We start from the raw sequence: 21,384 nt of genomic DNA on the forward strand, positions 1-21,384 counted from the left end.
AAAAAAAAAGAAAAAAAAAAGTGTTTTTTCTACAGTGTGTGTGTACGTGTAAGGACAGAACGAGTCGGCAGAGAGGCGCCTGATGGGCCTCGCGGGTGTGATGAAGGTGGATGTCGGGGCGACAGTGAGAGCGGGACGTAAAGGCTCAAGGTTCAAAGGGTCACAGACATTCCCCGCGTGCTTCATTGTGAGCTGACGCCAAACAGACAACAGTGGTGCTGTCGGCGAGCGTGTGCTGTTTGTGGAAAAAAGAAAAGAAAACAGGCTAACAGAGGACTAGGGTGAGAAACGGAAACAGATGGGGGGGGGGGGGGGGGAGTTGTGGTGTAAGACTTGGAAAAACAATTGACGAGTGAGAAAAGTCTAATGGGATGAAGTGGGTAAAGTGTGCTGTGGTTCTCATAATTATATTGGATTTCTAACATACTTGTTAAGTTCAGGTAAGTTTTGTTTAAAAAAATCTAATAAATAAAACTACATTTTATTTAGTTTTATTTAAAAAATGTGCTAATCTTCTGATTAACTGTGTTGCCTTTGGTAAACATGCCCATAACAAAATAAACAAAATATTTGAGCAAAAGGTAAAAGGGGACAAGGTATTTTTTAGAAATCTGACTCAATTTCAACATAACTATTTTTGTATTCTACCGAGGTCAATGTTTTTCCTTGACAATTCAGACAAAACAACAACAACAACAACAACATTTTAACATAAAGTATTAATGAGTATAGTATAAGAAAGAAAAAAGAAAGCAATACAAAACTAAAAATAAAACAGTTGTGTTTTTTAATAGAGCAAAACACAAAACTAAAAGCAACAAAATATACAAAAACAAACAAAATGCTAAATCAAAAACAACAACAACAAGCGTAAGCGTAAAACAAAACAAGGCAATAAATATACCACAGAGAAAAGGCAAAACACACATGAAGCACAAAAAAAGATAAAAATACAAAATGAAAAACAACACACAAAGAAAAAATAAATAAGTTAATAAATAAACATATTCAAAAATAAACGTTCAAACAACGGATTCTCGGATTCTGCAGGTTTTACAAAGTCAAATTTAAGACTTTTTAAGACCCTTTTAAGAACATTTTAGATGTTTACAGGGCTGAATGATAAGGATTTATTTAAATGGACAGTTGGGTCTGTGAAAAAGATTTTTTATTTGCCCCATCAAAAATAAATAAATAAAGTAATAATAATAATAAAAATAATATATATATATATATATATATATATATATATATATATATATATATATATATATATATATATATATATATATATATATATATATATATATATATATATATATATATATATATTTAGACATATATTTAGACACATATTTTAAACAACATGCTAAAGTAGGCAAACTCTATCGCATATATTCTTTTTAAAAAGTTTTGAAAAGCTTTGAAAACTACTATCTAAACTAAATCTATGCACAACAGTCTGTTCAGGTTATCGTTCTTACTATGTTCTGTTCATGAGAAACTTTTAAACAAATGTTTTAAATGTTTTTGTAATAGATCATATAGTTAACAAGTGTTAGAAGTTGAGTTTTGTTAAAAAATGTCATGAGATTAATCAGTGGTGGTTGGATAGGTGTTGGCCTGACTGAGTAGCTTTACGAGGAAACGGGAAAATTAAAAGCTGTTTAAAAGTAATTAAGACCTACAAAACAATATTTCAGTAAATTTAGGTTTGAATTAGATTTTAAAATTTAAAGCATTTTAAGATAATTTAAGACCCAGTGGACACCCTGTAGATATTTTTCAGGCACCTGGCAAATTACAAATATATAGTTAAAAAAAAAAATCACATTTAGAAGTTTATATAACAAAACTGCATGAATAAAACTTTCATGACAGAAAGTTGTAAAACTGAAATGATTGTTATCGAATTCCGACAATGACCAAGAAGAGAAAACAAATAGACAAAATATTACAAGCACTAATATAACTTAATAAAAAAGCAAGAGAAGTGAAATAGAGTGAATGAGAATGAGAGAACATGCTAGTGTAGGAATAGAAATGAATGACTTCCTAACAGGTGGGCAGAGGAGACTCAGCTGACCCTCAAACCCTAAGCAGCATTGAGTTTCATCTGTACCTCCGGAGCCCATGACCTCTCCTGCACTTACTCAGAGAAAGTTTGTTTGTTTTCTTACCCTGTCCAATTTAAACACTCGCCAAAACAGACAACAAAACATTTACATCTCCAACTACAGCACTGACATCTTCACTAGTGATAATAAAACTGAATTTACTAAGTGTGTGTAGGAGGATTCTTGTTTCCTGTTCATAGCAAAAAAAAAAAAAAAAAAAATAGAAGTAAATAAACTAAATTCACAAAAACTAAATAAACTAAATGCAATCCATAAATAGTTATTTAAAATGTACATAAAGCATAATCATTTATAAAACATGAATAAATAAAAAAATGAAAAGACAAAAAACACATGCAGGCAAAAAACAAAACAAAAAATACATAAAAGTATGATAAAATAAATAAAATGCGAATAAAAAAAATGGAAAAAACACACCAAGCAAAAACAAACAAAAGAACACACACACATAAAAGTAAAAACAATGAAAAAAACTACAAAAAACAAAACCGCAAACAAAAAATTTGACTTCAAACAAAAAACAAATCCAAACTAATAAACAGAATAATATGAAAGAAAAAACAAAATGTGAAGCAAAAACGCAAAACAAATACAGACAATAATAAATAAGCAAAACCCTGCCCCCATAAAACAACAACTCACAAAATAAAAATAAACAAACTTAAAAAAAAAAAAAAAAAAAAAAACACCCCAAACAAAATTGAACAACCCTCCTGTGCTTTTACTCAGAGGAAGATCATTTGTTTTCATACCTCATCCTTTTTAAATACTTGTGCCAAAAAAGAAAAAAAAATATTTACATCAGCAACTACAGCACTGACACCTTCAGTAGCTATAATAAAACTAAATTTACTAAGTATTCAGTTTACTAATAAGTGTGTAGAACGATTCTTATTCCTGTTAAAGGGCCATGAAACCCCCTTGTTTTAGCAGGGTGTATTCACACCTCTACTTTGGAAAAAGTCAGAAAAGTGGGCGTGTCCAGCTCTGTTTAGGGGGGAGTGTCGAAGGAACTAAAGTGGGAGGGTGTGGGAGTGTCTATTTGGGCACGAGCGAGTTTCAGTCAAAATACACAGACAGGAGAAAGTGATGGTGTTTAACCTACATGGACATCTGTAGTCGAATTATTTGCCAAATTATTAAATGTTGGACTCTAACTGCAGTTTGGCTCTTTCATTCAGGGAATTCATTCATGCCCCTCGCGACAAACGAGATATTTGATTCGAGGAACTGTTCTAAGCGTGTATTTTTCATGCAATGTTTGATACCGCACGGCGAATGAGAGAAAAAAAAACCTCCGCATTTCCCGGAAACTTAGATGCACACAGCAGGTGGTGTCAAAAAGCCGCGTGTGTTATTCCGGTCACTAAATGCGGTAAAAACCCTACATGAGGTAAAAGTTTGGTTGTGATGCTAATGTGTTTACACTCGGTGACTCGGTGCAATAGTTAACTTAGTTCGATACGAGCAAACTGAATAAACAAAGAGTACTGGTCGCTCACTTACCAAATCTGTAGAGACATGACAATCACCAGTAACTAGAGCCGCATCTTTATTAAGAGAATACTACAAGCGAATCCAGATCTCAGCGTTTGCAGATGAGAACAGCTCTCAGGTAAACAATAATCCTCCTTAGACACGTAAGTTATTGTTGTCGAGCGTCGTGTACACTGTTAATCCACACGTGACGCCAGCTGCGCTCTCACAGAGAGAAAATGAAAACAAAACTTAACGGCAGCAAACTTTAAAAGCAACACTTCACGCTTGTTTTGCCAACACAACGTGGCGTCTCTGTCGTGAAAACACTGTGACACTAATGAATATTAATGAAGTTGCACAATAAAGCGCGCTGATTGGTTTGAACCAAGCCTTACTCATGCATTAATGCATCACACTGTAAGACGTAATAAGACTCACTCTGGCACAGACGTCCAGTCTGCACGCTGGAATACAACGCTATTATGTCATGACCGTGACGCAGCTTCAAAAATTCGTTTCAAACCGGAAGTACGAATTTGCTTGAAATAACGCAAAAACAACCAATTTACACTTTTTAGTGAAATATAGGTGTCCTAATAGTGTTTATAGCAGTGTGGGACACATATACGACTGTCAACAGCTCAAAAAATGTGTTTTGGTGTTTCGTGACCCTTTAAAAAAAATCTAAATTTACTAAAAATAAACAAACACAATGCAAACCATAAAAAAATTATAAAAAGATAAACCAAAAAAAAAAAAACACAAAAAGAAAAAAATATTCATAAAAAACACAAAACACAAACTTCAAACACACACACACACACACACACACACACACACACACACACACGCACGCGCACACGCGCACACGCGCACACAAAAACACACACACAAAAAAAGACAATGAAATAAACAGCAAGTAACAAAACCGTTAACAAAAATGTATACAAACACAAAGCAAATCAAAACAAAACAAATAAACGAAATAATAAATATGAAAAAAGCAAGATGTGAAGCAAAACACAAAACCCTCATAAAACAATAACAACTCACAAGATTAAAACACACACAAGCAACCCCCCCACCCCACCAAAAAAGCACCATCTTGGCTTACATTCAGAGGAAAATCATTTGGTTGTCTCGTTACCAAACATTCTAGACAAACTCATTCATCACTTCACAACCAACTAATGAAACAAAACGTATCACGAGTATGTGTAGGCTGATTCTCATTTCGTTTTCATAGTTGTTTTTCGAGCTTAGAAATTAGCTCATTTTTTTCCATCAGTGAAAAGCAGCGTTTTGATAGCTCATCCTACGCAGTTCACCTAAGCGCTTCCATCCGCCATTCATGCTACGGTAAAAATAACTCACACAGGTGAAGAGAAAAGCGGCTGTAAAATGGAGCATCAAAATAAATCAGGAGAAGCGAACATGCAGCACCTCTCTATTAAAACACAGGGTCATGGAGGACGACCTGCTGCTTTAATTGCTGTGTTTTTGCACAGGCTTTGCTGCTCTAAAGGGGCATTACTGTAGCCCCGCTGATCAAAACATGTAAACAAACAAACACTTTACTGCATAAAAGTGCTCCAGAGGACAGATTTATTTGGGTGAGGAGTGTATATTTAGCTGCATGTATTTAAAAGTATTGAGAAGTTGGAGATTTGTTTTTTGCAGTGGTCTGATACTTGAAGTCCATGTTAAATGACAAAATAGGACACTTCTAACAGAGCTTTCAGAGCACGTAAAAATAATTTAAATGTCAATGAAATTTGATAAAAAAAAACAGTTTGAAAGAATCTTTTATTCTGTGTGGCTGCGATAAGATAAGAAGAAAATATACCAAAAGAATGTGTATGATTCTTGTTTCCTTAGTAGTTTTAGGCTTAACAATTTCAAATATATAATGAAATCCAACACAATAAACAGTATTAACTGCAATAAAAAGATATATAAAGACAGTAAAGGCATTTGTTACAAAACATAATCCATTTCAAGTAAATTCCGTTCATGGATTAAAAAATAATAATAATTTATATACAAGGGTTGGACAATGAAACTGTTATTAATTGGTTAATTTAGTGTTAAGGCTGGTTTATAATTCTGCGTCGAGCAATTGCCGTGGTCTACGGTGCATGTCTTGTTCGTAGTTGTGCATTTATACATCTGCGTGCTGCTTGTGTTGCTCTGCAATAACACTTCCGAAATGCTAACTGGCAGTAGGTTATGTTATGCTTCTCTGTATAGTTTCTTTGCAGGTGTTTTTTTTTTCTGAACGCTACTTTAACATACAAGTAGCTAAAACTTGCTCATTCAGAGGCAGGAATTGGCAGACACAAACAATTTTAATCATAAGGTAAACACAAAACAAAAGTTTCCATCTGAGCGGGACTCAACACTTGTAAACACTCGCTCCATCTGGCTCACAGCTCTTAGCACCGCCCACACTCATCACAGCAACCAAGCCAATAACAGAGCTTGTAATAATAATAATAATAATAATAATAAAATAAATAATTCCTAACATTTATATAGAGCTTTTTCTGGGCCCTCAAAGCGCTTTACACATAGGAGTAGGAATCTCCTCCTCCACCACCAGTGTGCAGCATCCACCTGAATGAAGCGATGGCAGCCATATTGCGCCAGACTGCACACCACACACCAGCTGATTGGTGGAGAGGAGAGAAAGTGATGAAGCCAATTATGATTTGGGGAGGGTTAGGAGGCCATGATGGACAGAGGCCAGTGGGCAAAATTGACCAGGATGCCGGGGTTAAACCCTATACTTTTTTTGGGAGGACATCCTGGGATTTTTAATGACCACAGAGAGTCAGGTTGTCTTGGTTTAACGTCTTATCTGAAAGACGGCGCTTACTGAGCAGTATAGTTAAAACACATAAGTTTTGCTATGGTTACGCCATCTGTCCACACTACGCCGGAGTTAAGAGAGCCGAAAACGAAGCGTTTTGAAACGTTGGAGAGGCTGTTTTTATTCTAAAACGCTGCTGCTTTGTCTCAGTGTGGATGAGGGAAAACGGAGACATCTAAAAACGGAGGCGGGGCTGCAGACATTCGTCTCTCTGATTGGGGCTTTTCCTCAATATTAAGTAGGCTTCACTCCTGCATCCTCTCCCTGTAAGTTCAGACTTTGCAAGTTTGATATGAAAAACAGACTCTCAAGGACATGTCCGCTAAATCTTCAAAGGGAAAAGTGTACTTTGTAACCTACGTTGTTTCACTTTCTTAACAATGAAATAAAAACATGATATAAGGAACTGCTATCTACATTTTGATATTAATAACTTAACAGACAGCAGAAATTTTGAGGCGTTGTGCTGCATATATGACCATCATCTTCACTGTAAGCATATTCATAACAAAACAGAGCCTAACATTACTGCCTCCTCTTCATTCATTTTCATTGAAAATACGAACCATACCCTCTCTTTTGCTGAATATCAGTTTTAGTAACCAAAAATGGCCATTATAAAAGTATAACGCACAATAAGTTTATACATTATAGGAAATAAAGGCAAGCGAATAGTCAATATGCAGAATGTACGTGGTTACAATAATTATTAACTTATCTTTGTGCTAAGCCAAAACAGACCAAAAGACCAAAGTCAGGGAATATGTTGTTAGATATAGACAACAAGATGGATTAAATATTACGTTTAACAAATATAGTGAGATTAGATCCAGCGGGAGATCCTTGATCACACTCCTACGAGCACGGATCGCATCTGGCAAGATAGGCTGCAGCGCATGCCAGAGTGTGTGGTCACGTGATGTGCGTTTTCAGTGTTTTAGTGTAGACGGAGAGTTGTTCAGAAACGCTGAGTGAAACGGCAGTGTGGACACGGATCGTTTTCATTCTAAAACACTGTTCTAAAACTAAAACACACTAGTGTAAACGGGGCCTTAGTGGACGACCATGTGAGAGTTGCAAAGAGCTAGCTGCTGTCGTTGCAACGTGTAGTTACATTTCTGAAATGCTACAGTGCTTCACGTTTTGTTTGTGAATTTGCAAATAAAAACTAGACAAAATGTGGATTGGATTACTTGTTGGCAAAAATTTATCGCATTGGATCAATATGTCGTGTGGTGGAGAGTGGTCGTCCACGCACTGCCTGCACTGTTGAAAATATACCACTGTCAAAGTCCTGGTACTGAGCCAGGAAGACGCAGAAGAAGAAGGTAATGCGGTGATATAAATCAGGTGTGGTGGGAAAAGTATACTTATAATGTAATTTTAGCTATTTGCCATTTAATTACAAAATATAATTAAAGTATATATATACTTATATTCCTACAGAATTTATTTTGTTTGAATATATATATATATATATATATATATATATATATATATATATATATATATATATATATATATATATATATATATATATATATATTTGTTTTCCCAGAGATCGGTTGCGGCTGGAAGGGCATCCGCTGCCTAAAAACTTGCTGGATTAGTTGGCGGTTCATTCCGCTGTGGCGACCCCGGATTAATAAAGGGACTAAGCCGACAAGAAAATGAATGAATGAATATATATATATATTTGTATTTTATTTTATTGTATTTTTTTTACCTCTAAAAATGATTGATTAATTGATTTCTCACATATAAAAACTCTTAGCAGCAATAAAAAATATATCTAGAACAGCATCTAAAACAAAGAGGACTTAGTAGATGGATAAAGTGCAGGAGAGCAGCTCTCCGTTTGCCTTTGAGGCGTCGCTGTTACCTGCAATAGTACAGGCTACTATTTTTAGAATCAATGTGGACGGACTGTCAGCGTATTTTAAGCAATGCCCCTGCGGCCCACCATGTACCCTTGAGAGAGATCGTGGAGAGAGAAAAAATGTCTAGTGAGAGAAGAAAAACAGACCCTAAGTCAGATTCGGAGAAGTCCTTCTAGCTTGACACTTGACGTGATGCTGCTGCGTTTTGACAGGTACTTAAGACGAGCTCTGGACAGTTTAGGAACCATCGGCTTTAATGGAGGAAATGAGATCAGCCATTCAGTTAAAGTGCCAGTGTGACTCAATGGATGAAACGGCTCTATTCTAGGATCAGGTCAATGGCCTCTGGTGATAAAGGAGATGAAAGGGATGGATGAAAGACAACACTTAAAGGGGACACATTATGCCTCATTTCATAAGATGTAAAATAAATCAACGGTGTCTGTGAAGTTTTAACTCAAATTACCCCGAGCTCATTTATTATAGCTTGTAAAATGTGCCCATATTTGGATGCGAGTATAAACATTTTTTGTGTGTGTGGCCCTCATAATGCAAATGAGCTGCTGCTTTCTGGAGGGAAAACTTTTGATTTAGAACAAAACAATAAAACAAAGAATTTCACAGAGCCAGAATGTCAAATTCTGACCAGCAGTGGACTTAGCATTCCATGTTCTGGACAATGATGGCGAGGAAGAAGTTACAACTTCTAGACAGAACCAGGACATTTCTGAATATTTAGAGTACTGTAAGAAATATACTGGTTACAGCTGAAATCTTATATTTCCCTACTATACAGTACATGAAAAACATTATGTAAGCTAATTAGCTAGTTCAAAATAATAGTATTCAAAAAATACTAGGTGGGAAGTAACCGTATAATCTACTGCTCACAGGGAGATTCTGAAGTGCGCATCTGATAGATGCAAGGCTATCCCATGATTCCACGTGAGAAAAATCTCGAATGGGAGTGAAGCAATGCAACCGACATGGGTAGGTCATGGGATATCGATTATGAATTGATGTAGTGCATCCGAGCTCCATTCACACTATTTAGAATGTACTTTTCTAAAGCTCATAGTAAATTAAAATTCAAGTGTATTACCTTGGCGATTTCAGACACAGACTGTGTTTGTGTGTGTGTGTGTGGGGTGACGGTGTTTTCATGCCACTGGCTTGAAATTGAAATACAGATGTTGTTGTACTGATTGTACCCACAGCAGCCCTACTCTTTTAATTGATTATTTTACTGCAGCCTTTTCTCTTTGGCCTGCTCTTTTATTTTATTATTTTTTAAAAGCGTCACTAGCATGTGACATGAACTGAGGTCATAGTTGATAACGTAATTTTCTTTTGACTTGACAGTGGCACCTTACTCAATATAAGCTTGCTGTTGTTGATAATACTACAGCTAAACAAATAGCTAAAATTGGATAGAAAGTGAAACCGAAAATGTAACGCTAAAAAGCCTATGGAAAAAAAAACGGATGTATCTAAATGTACAAAGCGGAGTACATTTTTCCTTAAAACCAGCGAGAGTACAAATGAAGGTAAAGAGACATCCATAAATCAAATTTTATGAATCAAGACCACGTGGTCTGTAAACCACAGTACAAAACTTTTTCTTGTACTGTAGCTGTTCATCAGCTCTTAATACAGAGTGCTGCTAACAGTGAAAAGACAGACTCAGTAACACTGCCCAGCACCAGTCATGAACCCAACACTACAGAATAGGCAGGCAGGATTGTCTTTGAGTGAATATAAGAATTAGAAGAATTAGTATTAATGAAGAGTTTGGTGCACACCTACTCAATTAAAAATGCTCGGAGATAAATAATGATACCAAATAATTTAGCAGCACTAAATCAACAAGACTGACTTGACTTGATTAGAAACCTTTGTAAAAGGGGGAGATTTGTGGTGAGATGTATTTAAAGTTTTATTCAGTCAGTTCATTTAGTCAGAAGCAGAGCCAGGAACTAGTTGTATTATAAAAGACACTAATTCTTTCACTGTGAAATAACCAGCCCGCATAAAAAAATACTATAGTAAATAGTGTTTTGAACCATACTGTAGTCAAGTACTTAAAATAATATGTTGTGGTAATTATATAGTTGTTATAAAAACATATATAAACTATATATACAGTTGAAGTCAGAATTATTAGCCTGTTTATTTTTCCCCAATTTCTGTTTAATGGTGAGAATTTTTTTTATCACATTTATAAACGTAACAGTTTAAATAACTCATTTCTAATAACTGATTTATTTTATCTTTGCCATGATGACAGTAAATGTTTTACTAGATATTTTTCAATACACCTCTTTACAGCTTAAAGTAACATTTAAAGGCTTAACTAGGTAAATTAGGTTAACTATGTTAACTATTCAGGTTAGGGTAATTAGGCGAGTGATTGTATAACAAAGGTTTGTTCCGTAGACTATCGGAAAAAAGTATAGCTTAAAGGGGCTAATCATTTTGTCCTTAAAATGGTGCTTAAAAAATTAACAAACAACTTTTTCCAAAAAACAAAAATATTATTAGACTTGTCTTGCTCTGTTGCACATAATTTGGAAAATATTAAAAAAAGAAAACAAAAATCAAAAGGGTTTGGGCTAATAATTCTGACTATAACTGTCCATACATAATATAAACAGAAATTTTCAACAACTATAGGATAGATAATACTACAACAGACCACAGATACTGTATAAGATACTGTATGTATTACAGTTTATCACTTCATTATAGTTAATATTACAGTATGCTCTATTAGTCTGGTTACTCCATGTCAAATACACCAAAATCCAAATTCACATTTTTTTATTTTTGCTAATATTTTTTTCTGAAAAAGATGAGGCGGAGTTTGGGCGGAGATATGTTCAGAAACGCTAGGTGAAACGCTAGTGTGGACACGGATCGTTTTTTGTCTAAAACGCCGTATTCAAACTTAAACGCACTAGTGTAAACGGGGCCTGAGTCTATAGGTGTATGGGTGTTTGCCAGTGTTGGGTTGCGATTGGAAGGGCATCCGCTGTGTAAAACATATGTTGGATAAGTTGGCGGTCCATTCTGCTGTGGCAATCCCTGATTAATAAGGGGATCAAGCCGAAAAGAAAATGAATGAATGAATGAATGAATGAATTTGTGATCATCCTACCAAATTTGAGGTGTCTAAGACTTTTTTAAGGTTTCTAAGTATTGTTTAGTTAGACATGTTTAGAGCAGAAAGGCGATAATAAGAAAATCAGAACAATAACAAACAATGGGGTTCCGGCATCTTCTGTGCTTGGACCACTAAAAAAAAGAAGAGGAGGAAGAGTGAAAGATGGACACAATGGGTTAGAAGGGAGATGAAACATTGAGTTCTGGGTGGGTCCAGCACTGAATAAGTGATGAACCAGGCCGGTTTCCTGTGTGTTTGATGTGTGAGCGCCGGCGTGTCTGCCGGAGTTCTGTCTGAGGTCTTTGGGTCAGCGCGGGGGATTATGGACCGGATGAGACTTTCAGACTGACCTTTTCTATTCTATTATCTGCCTCTGTTTGCGCTTTCAGGAGAATCCAAAAAAGGTGGTGATGCCACCCACTGCCATAACAGAATATTTGCGATAACAGTTGAAACACGACTGCGGTTGCATAATCATAACACATATTTCCACACTTTACCACCTACATTTGTACAGCGACAAGGTGCGATGTTTTACCAGAACAGTAAACAAGTCTAGGGTCCCACGATTTCTGCAATGGGGCAAAAACTAGGAGAACTCAAGAAAAAAATGGAATTTATGTTATAATGCGAAATGTCAATGAATTTCACACTGCAACAATAAAAAAAAATATAGATTCAAAAACAAATTCTAAATATATATGATCTTATTAACAATAATGCAATGGACAGCCAATCAGAATTCATTCTGCTTTATAGAATTTCATTATTTAAAATTGAAAAAAAAAAAGAAAAGAAAATATATTGTGCATTTATGCGGATGGTAAAAAGAGTTATCTATATAGAGTTATAAGTTATTATATTTTGTTATTATATAGAATTACATTTGTTTTGTGGTGTGAATGGACCTTAAATACAAGGAAACCGAATCAAATGGTGATATTGACTAAAGTTTTTGAATATTAAAAATCTAGTTGGCTTCAATCTGTGGTTAAACTGTACAGCTTTAATCTAATAAGAAGACACATCTTTTAAAAACTCATTTTAAGCATTAAATAAACTGCAATAAAAAAAGATTTCAGAGAAATCTTACAAAAAATGGCTTAAGTGAAAAATATAGGAAATTTCATAGGGCCCTGGATTTTTTGTAAAAACTTAAATAAATTTAAATTGTACAAATGTTTTCATTTATATTAGAATGCAGAAAAAATGTACATAAATCACACAAAAAATATAAAATAACAAAAATAAAATTAAATAATTGTTGCTAAACTGTGTGCTTTGTCTCTTCAGTTAATTCAACTTTCTATTTCATACAAAAAAACTAAGTCTGTGAATTTTGGGGGGAAATTTTAATATGCATTTAAATTTCTAAACATTTAAGCAGCAAAAAAAGAATAAATTGTAGAGAAAGGCCATACAATTCTGCTTTAAAGCTGAAAGATTTTAGTGGGAAAAAAAAATAAAATAAAACCCTCCATATTTCACCAGGCTCAAAAACAGCACAAACAACGCATTAAATGTCTCAGCCAATGCAATGTGAGTGAAATCAGGGAGTACTTCCTGCTGACAGCTCATGTTTTTGGGTAGAGGAAGGCAAGTCACTCTCCCTCCCTGTAAGGCTATCTTTCTCAAAGCTCTCTTGCTGAAAAGTGAACCTTCCCCTGGGCCGTTCTATCTTTAGCGATTTACTTCCGTCATGTCACATCTTGTCACCGGAGCCGGTGGCAGGCCTTCAAGCTGGTATCCACACCTCGCGGCCACCCAATCTCCTGCTCTTTACAACACAGGAAGAGCCTCTTCGCCTGCTTCCTGTCTGTCACCCCACACGCAACCTTCAGAAACGCAACACCAGGTGGATCGCACACACTTACAGACTGTCAAATAAACATGCACAAAACTTGACTATAAAATATAATTAAATAAATGTAAAAAAAAAACAAAACTTATACTACGGCTGACTTATACAGTCATATGTTAATGCATTCACTAACATGAACAATGTATTAATTATGGTATTTATGTTTTTTTAAGTTTAGCTGATGAAAATGCAGTCGTTCATTGTTAGTTCAACGAGTGCATTAACTAATGTTAACAAGCATGAATTTGGATTTTTAATAATGCAATAGTAAACGTTTAAGTACTGTATGATAAATGAATGTTGTACAAGTACTGTTCATTGAGAGTTCATGTTACTAAACACATTACCTACTGTATAACTTCTTAAACATTAACTAATGAAACCTTATTGTAAAGTGTGACCAATGTACAGTATTTATACACTAAGTTTGGGGTCAGTTTTTTTTTTTTATTATGAATTTTATTTAATAATTTAAATAAAATAATTCTGTTGATAAAGGTGGCCATTATTAAATGTAAAAAAAAGTTAAATTGTTAAATTTTTATTGAAGATTAGAAAAAATTGTATGTATTTTCAAATAAAATTATTACTACAATCATTATTGCTTTTATTACTTTTGCCATTAATAATAATAAATAATAATATCAGAGGGATTTCAAAAGGATCATGTGACTCTTAAGGCTGGAGTAATGAAGCAGAAAAATCATCTTTAAAAATCACTGGAATAAATTATTAAAATAAATAATAAACTACTTTTAAACAGATATTTTATGGTGCAATAACATTTCACAATTTTACAATTTGTATTGTATTTTTTATTAAAAAAATGCAGTTTTGGTGAGCTGGAGGAGAAGCTTATTTTAAAACATTTAAAAATCCTACTGACCCCAAACTTTTGACCAGTAGTATGTATATGTATGTATGTATGTATGTATATATATATGTGTGTGTGTGTGTGTGTGTGTGTGTGTGTGACAAGACAGTGGGTTGACAGGAAGTGAAGTGGGAGAAAGAGAGGTAGGATCGGGAAAGGTCCATGAGCCATGATTCAAACTCAGATGCCCGGAGAGCTTCTGCACCATGTTAGCGCGCTAACTACTGGGTTATTGCGCAGACTGTGACCAATATATTAATAAATTCTCTCATCTTACCATGTGTTAAATAAAGACTGGACATACTATATTATAATTTAAATGTTTGAATAAACCAAACACGTCAGCATATGTTAAGAATGTTTTAGTAAATGATTATATTATTTCATTTATTTATTTATTACACATTTTAAAAACTGTCATCTGTCACTGGAGAATTCGCAAATTGTTCTAGCAGTTGTTCTTTTGCCTTTGTTCTTTTTGCCTCTTACTTATGTTACCTATATATATATATATATATATATATATATATATATATATATATATATATATATATATATATATATATATATATATATATATATATATATATATATATATATATGCATGGCAAACTTAATGCATCAAGGAGCAACATACTGAGGAGTTTCACCAATTGAAGACCATGTCACTCATACACACACACACTCACTGGGGCTGAAAGGCATCCAGAAAGAGTCAGTCAAGAGGAAGTGATGGCAGGAAGCGTCACACAAAAAGGCGCCACGGGTCAAACGTGTCTCTGCCGTCCACTTCCTCCTGTCTCTGCTCACACGCACACAAACCAGGCAAGCAGAATGAGGAAACTCTGCCCTGAGGGATTGTGGGAAGCTCCAAGCTACATAATGACAGGCTTTCCCTGTAAAAGTGGCATGACAGGTCAGATTCGGGAGCGCATCATCGACTCAACAGAACCAGATGTGTTAAGCCGGAATGGAAAAAAAGACAGTGTGCGATAAGGCTAATGTTTACTAGTCAACTTGTCATCCAGAAGATTGGTTTACTAGTCAGTGGGTTAAAGTTTAATCTATGAACGACTCCCAATGGAAATGACTCACAGTGGGTCTCGGAGCTTCAGTAGGCTTTTGCTCTGAAAAAAAAAATTATTCAAAGGGGATTCCTTGGATTTACTGAATCTCTTTTCTCTAAGTAGTTGTAAAAAACTGATTAAGCTGAACAATACTCAATTTAATTTGTTTGTTTAACCAATAAACATTGTTTGCAACAATTTTGCAGAAATATTTTTTTGGTGTGTGTATGGTGAGATGTAATTTACAAATAAGTTGATTCTTTTGATTGCAAGTTAATAGTTTATTATCTGAATCCGAATTATCTGAATAATAATTAATTCTCTGAAACAATGTGCTATAACCCCGCATTAGCTGAGAGAATCTCCTTTTTTAATCTTTTCATTGCAATTGAACTAGACCCAAATGGAATCAAATCAGATCTAAAGCTTGCGAATCAGAAATTAATTAGTAAGCGACTTGCAAACGTAAATAAATTTAAATACAATTCTTTCATATCGTGAATTAAATAATTAATAAACAAATACATAAAAAAATACAGCGATGTGGTGGCGCAGTAGGTAGTGTTGTCGCCTAGAAGCAAAGAAGGTCACTGGTTCGAGCACCGGCTGGGTCAGTTGGCAGTTCTTTGTGGAGTTTGCATGTTCTCCCCGCGTTCATGTGGTTTTCCTCCTGGTGCTACGGTTTCCCCCACAGTCCAAAGACATGCGGTACAGATGAATTGGGCAGGCTAAATTGTCCGTAGTGTATGAGTGTGAGGATGTTTCCCAGAGATGGGTTGCAGCTGGAAGGGCATCCACTGCGTAAAAACATATGCTGGATAATAATCGAGCCCAGATTAATAAAGGGACCAAGCAAAAATGTTTATAAATGAATGAATAAACAAATACATAAAACTCTAAATGAAATATCACCCAAAGTCAATTTGGGACTAATAAAATCATGGATGTGAGAAGATTCTTAAAAAAAAAAGAAAATGATTTTAAAGTGTCTTAAAAGAACAAGTGACTTTAAAGCTTGTGAATCAACATGGGACGGCAAAAACCATGAGTGATGGCAAATTGTTTTTATATTTTGATTATAACTGACAAACACACAAATTAAATTAACTGAAATTATACTAAAAGTTAAATCAAATCATATGTTTGACAGTCAGAAACAAAATCGACCATCAAAAATGTAAACGTGAGAATTGCTTTAGTATTTTTTGATTCCAACTGAAATACACCCAAACTGAACTATAACTGAAAGTAAAATTTAGAAATAAGAACTAAATAAGAAGAAGAAAAAAAACATAATCCCGGATGGGACTCAAAACGTGTTAATGAGAGACAAATTGAAAGTGAGAAAAGGCTTTTCATATCTTTACATTACAACTGAAACACACCCGTATGAATAAGAATCAAATCAAAATGAACTTAAAATCAGAACTGAATGTAAATCAAATAAAATCTAGGCATGGGATGATAACCAGTTTCAAGGTTTAACGCGGTTTGGAAAAGTCAAGGTTTTAAAACCGCTAAAATTTTCTGTTATTCTGCTGCTCAGGGAAGGTTTTTGTGTTTTTTAGGTGTTGTCTGTGTTTTTGGAACCAACGAGGATATCAGAAATCAATGATTTATTTTTATTATTTAGCCTGACATGTTTACTGATCCAAAATATTTTGATGTTTCCTAAAATAAAACATATTGTGTTCGATAGGGGAGTTTTTTTTTTTTTTTTATCCAGACATTTAAAAAAAGAACTTATTTTAAAACAGTAATCACAATATGGTGATGTATTTATCCAAGGTTATAATACAGAAACTTACATTGGCCCATGCCTATTGAAATCACCATGGTAACCAACCACAAAATCCTTATGCTTCAATACAACCTAAATTAATCCAAATCAAATCAAAATGAACTGACCAAAACTGAATGCGAGTCTAAAGTGAATCAGGATTCATAAAACACAAATGCAGTGCACCTACATCAAAAAGCACAACACAGTCACACGGCACAATCGCGTGATCAACAACTAGTTAACACACATCCAGTGACTTTACTGGCAGTACTAGTCAATAATCGTGCAGGCATCCAAATCGGACACTTGTTTTCTCTATGCAGTACAGTGTGTACAGACAAAAGGGACAAATGGAAGAGCGAGGGAGGTAGTGAGGGAGAAAGAGCTGCAGTCTATTATTAGTCTATGGCTCCAGCGGCAAAGTGAGGTCACATCAGAGTCCAGCTTTGGGCACGTGTGTGTGCTCGGTGTGTTTTTGCTTTCACGCTCGAGCTGCTCTACACAGCCAGAATCAGAGCGCTCCAAAAAAAAAAAAAAAAAAAAAAAAAAAAAAAAGGGGGGCAAGAGAAAAAGGCTTCCTGTAAACACGCGAGGAAGCCACAGTCTGTTGTGTGCGTCTCATAGCATTTCCTCAATCCGCTTGTAAAGCAGAAAGCACAGCATTTTGCACGGAACCATGAGGACATTTACATATTTTGGATCAGAAGGTGGCATGTGACAAATAAGAAAGGCTTGGAGAGCTGTCTGGTGCACAAACAACCACGGGCTGAATATTTAACTTGTCATTTGTGTGCCTTGTTTTCTATTATTACAGGGGGTGAATAAATGTGATGCCACTAGCACAAATGCTTTTATTTTACATTTTTATAATTAATTATATTCATTTTATTTTTACTATTATTATGTAATCCCACATTATATAATCATATTATACTGTAGTAGGATTAAAAATATACAAAACCTTTGTTTATAGTATTTAGTAGATAAGTTAAAAATTACATTAAATAATATAAAAATAAAAAATGATAGTAGTATACTGCAGTAAGAGTAAAGCCAATTAAATATAAATTAAGGTTTTATGATTAATTAAAATAGACATTTGAGTGAAACACTAAAATTTAAAATTTACATGAATTTTAAAATGATATTTATAGATTTCATCTTACATGACAAACTAATTGTTGCATAAGATCAATTAAGCGAAATAAATAAAAACATTGCAATGCGAGTGAAAATTGTACATTCACTATATTTACAGTGCTCAGCATATATAAGTATCTATTATTTTTAAAATCATACTTTTAATAGAAAGCTATACAATATTATAGTTGTGCATATAGGTTAGATTAGTCAGTACTGAAGCCAAATCTGGAGCTTATCTAACAAAAAAATGAACAATAACGGTCCAAAATGATTTGTTATAGAAATATATTAAATACAATTTTTAAAAAGAAAAAAATCAAGAGAAGAAAAAAAAAATTGTAGGTTGTAATTTGTAGTTGTAGTTTGTAATATGTTGATTGAATTTAATGCCATTATCTTTCAATTTCTAAATATGTTTGGAAACTAAATTATTTTAAATGCAACAAAATACATAGCCAATATTCACTGAGAAAAGGATAAAAATATTCATTTTCAAAACGAGGTGTATTCAATTATGCTGAGCACTGTATATATGTTATAAATGTTGTTTAAACACTCAATACAATTTGCTAACTGTACGTGAAATAATTTAATACATTTATTAAATAGATTACACAATCCAAATTGGAATTTCCTAAAGTGAAATAAAAATGCATGAATTTAAAGGTACTGAACATAAAAATATTTGAAATCGCTTGACAAATTATATTATCACAGAGATTTAAAAAGTTATAGAGTATTTTGGTGTCTTGGCCACAAGACAGACATTCACTTCATTCTTAGATTTTTAAACCATATCCATTAAAGTGACAGATCTTTGAAGATGACAAAAAAACTAACTGAATAACAAAACCACAGTATGCAAAAACAAAAACTAAATCCTGGCAGAAACTGCAGCTACAGCACACTGTTTAGCAAAGGATCAATATTAGTCAGTCTATACTGCCCCCTAGTGCTTGGACTAAATCATTTCATTAACCAGATTGTTGAGAATTCTTACCGTTGTGGAGAAAACAACACGTCCCACTTCAACCACCTGAGGGTCAGTAGACTGTGTATCAGCAACAGGATTAATCTAAGAAAAGAAAAAAAAGTAAAACAGACAACAGAACTGACGTCAATGAGACTAACACAGAACTAACACACTGACAGCAGCATATCGAATTGATCTACATACAGAGTGCTGAATCCTGAGAGGGAATTCAGGCCTGTTTGTCAACCTGAATTGTGATATCAATGTATTTGTTCCTGTGATGGTTTGTAGTTTCACTCTTTAAACTGTCCCTGATAAATAAAAAACAAATAAATATTTAATAATACTATATTAGTTTTCACCAAAAAATATGAAGACGCCCAAAGGTTTTCAACAGTGATATTATATATATATATATATATATATATATATATATATATATATATATATATATATATATATATATATATATATATACACTGCCCCCCTGAATTATAAGACAGCTTGTTTATTTTTTTCCCCAATTTCTGTTTAAAAGGAAAGAAGATTTTTTTTTCAACACATTTCTAAACATAATAGAATTAACAACTAATAATGGATTATTATGACTGTAAATAATTTTACTAGATATTTTTCAAGACACTTCTCTACAGCTTAAAGTGACATTTAATAGTTTAATAGTAATTTAATGGTTAACTAGGTTAACTAGGCAGGTTAGGGTAATTAGGCAATTTATTGTATTACAGTGGTTTGTTCTGTAGACAGTCGAGAAAAAATATAGCTAATAATTTTGTCCTAAAAATGGTGTTTAAAAAATTGAAAACTGCTTTTATTCTAGCTGAAATGAAACAAATAAGACTTTTTTTCAAAAGAAAAAATATTGTCAGACATACTGTGAAAATTTCCTTACTCTGTAAAACATCATCTTTAAAAGAGAAGAAAACAATTCAAAGGTTTGGTTTATTTTTTATATATGGTTTAGTTGCTATTTTGAGAAACTATAATAGATTTTTCATTAGACCAAAACAAACCCGGTCTAAACACCTGCGCAGAGTCGCTTACTGAATTTAGAAATAGTTTTGAAACAAATATTTGCACTTAACAAACCAAATTAATTATTTTTAGGCTAATTGATGTCTGTGCGTAAAGGTTTCCCTGTGCGTAAAGGTTACACTGTAGGTGGCGAGAACGAGTCTTCAAACCTGTGTGTATATGTACTGTGAAATAACCACACCAAACATGCTACATGTATGCAGTTCACTAGAGGGAATCTGATTAATGTTAGCTCCACATCTAACTATCAAGCACCTGTAGAGTTTATGCAGTCGAGTAAAACATTTTAAAAATGTTTTTTAAAACATCTTTTTTTTAAATGTTTTCCAAAACATTAAAAATGAATGACAGTGATTGAAAGTCAAACCCGTGAGTCGTCTGACAAAAAAGTGCCCTTCTAAATCAAATCAGCAGGATGCCATTTTGGATCTTTCACTTACTTCAAAGACTCTACTCACTACGTTTACATGGACATCTGCAATCTAGTTATTTGCCTTAATAGACAATAATATAACTATTATTATATACAAAAATATAAGGTGTTTACGTGAAGTGCTTTCATGTAAGAGTTTTCTGTCATTTTGAATGACTTTAAGTGCAGTTCGGCAGCTTCACTTTTACTCATGAACATTTCATTCATGCCCCCATGACAAACTGGGATAACTGAAGCAAATAAGGAGTAAGGACTGGTGAGAGTGTTATTGAATTTAATAACGCACGCCGAATGTAAAGAAAAAATTTCGCAGTGTGTGTGTGTGCAGTCTGACAGAAAGTGACGTCAGTGACGGAAAATATGGCAAAAAGTCTTACATGACTATAATAGTTTGATCGCGACATTTACTTCAATAATGTCACTAATATATGCATACTCCGCATGTCTTAATTTTAATTTCTGCTTAGTTCAGTTATGACTTTAGTCAGATTAAAGTAATCAAATATCACTGTTTCGAGCTTATGTAGGCCTACATTTCAAAATTCATGTTTAACTGAATAAACAGTTAGTAAACACAAGTTCATCTTATTAAACATCATTTATGTTCGTCACCAATTATCTTTAATAGAACAGCTTCTCAAGCAGTTGTAATGCATTTTGGAAAG

At 34.0% G+C, this 21,384-nt stretch overlaps 1 protein-coding gene across 8 annotated transcripts in view; it reads right to left on the reverse strand.

Annotated features, from left to right (window-relative positions):
- poc1b (POC1 centriolar protein B) overlaps positions 1 to 21,384 on the reverse strand; it is a 69,397-nt gene that overhangs the window by 40,193 nt on the left and 7,820 nt on the right. For 2 of the 8 annotated variants that reach the window (XM_087310486.2, XM_087310485.1), the window contains exons 10-11: positions 19,261 to 19,335; positions 12,870 to 13,367 (exon numbers count right to left, since the gene is read on the reverse strand). In XM_087310486.2, coding sequence (XP_087166612.1) covers positions 13,245 to 13,367; positions 19,261 to 19,335 — 198 coding nt within the window. In that variant the 3' untranslated portion in view covers positions 12,870 to 13,244. 8 annotated transcript variants of the gene reach the window in all.

The sequence above is a fragment of the Danio rerio genome, chromosome 25 (genome assembly GCF_052040795.2).
Source record: "Danio rerio strain M-AB ecotype USA chromosome 25, GRCz13ab, whole genome shotgun sequence".
NCBI classification, from domain to species: Eukaryota; Metazoa; Chordata; class Actinopteri; order Cypriniformes; family Danionidae; genus Danio; species Danio rerio.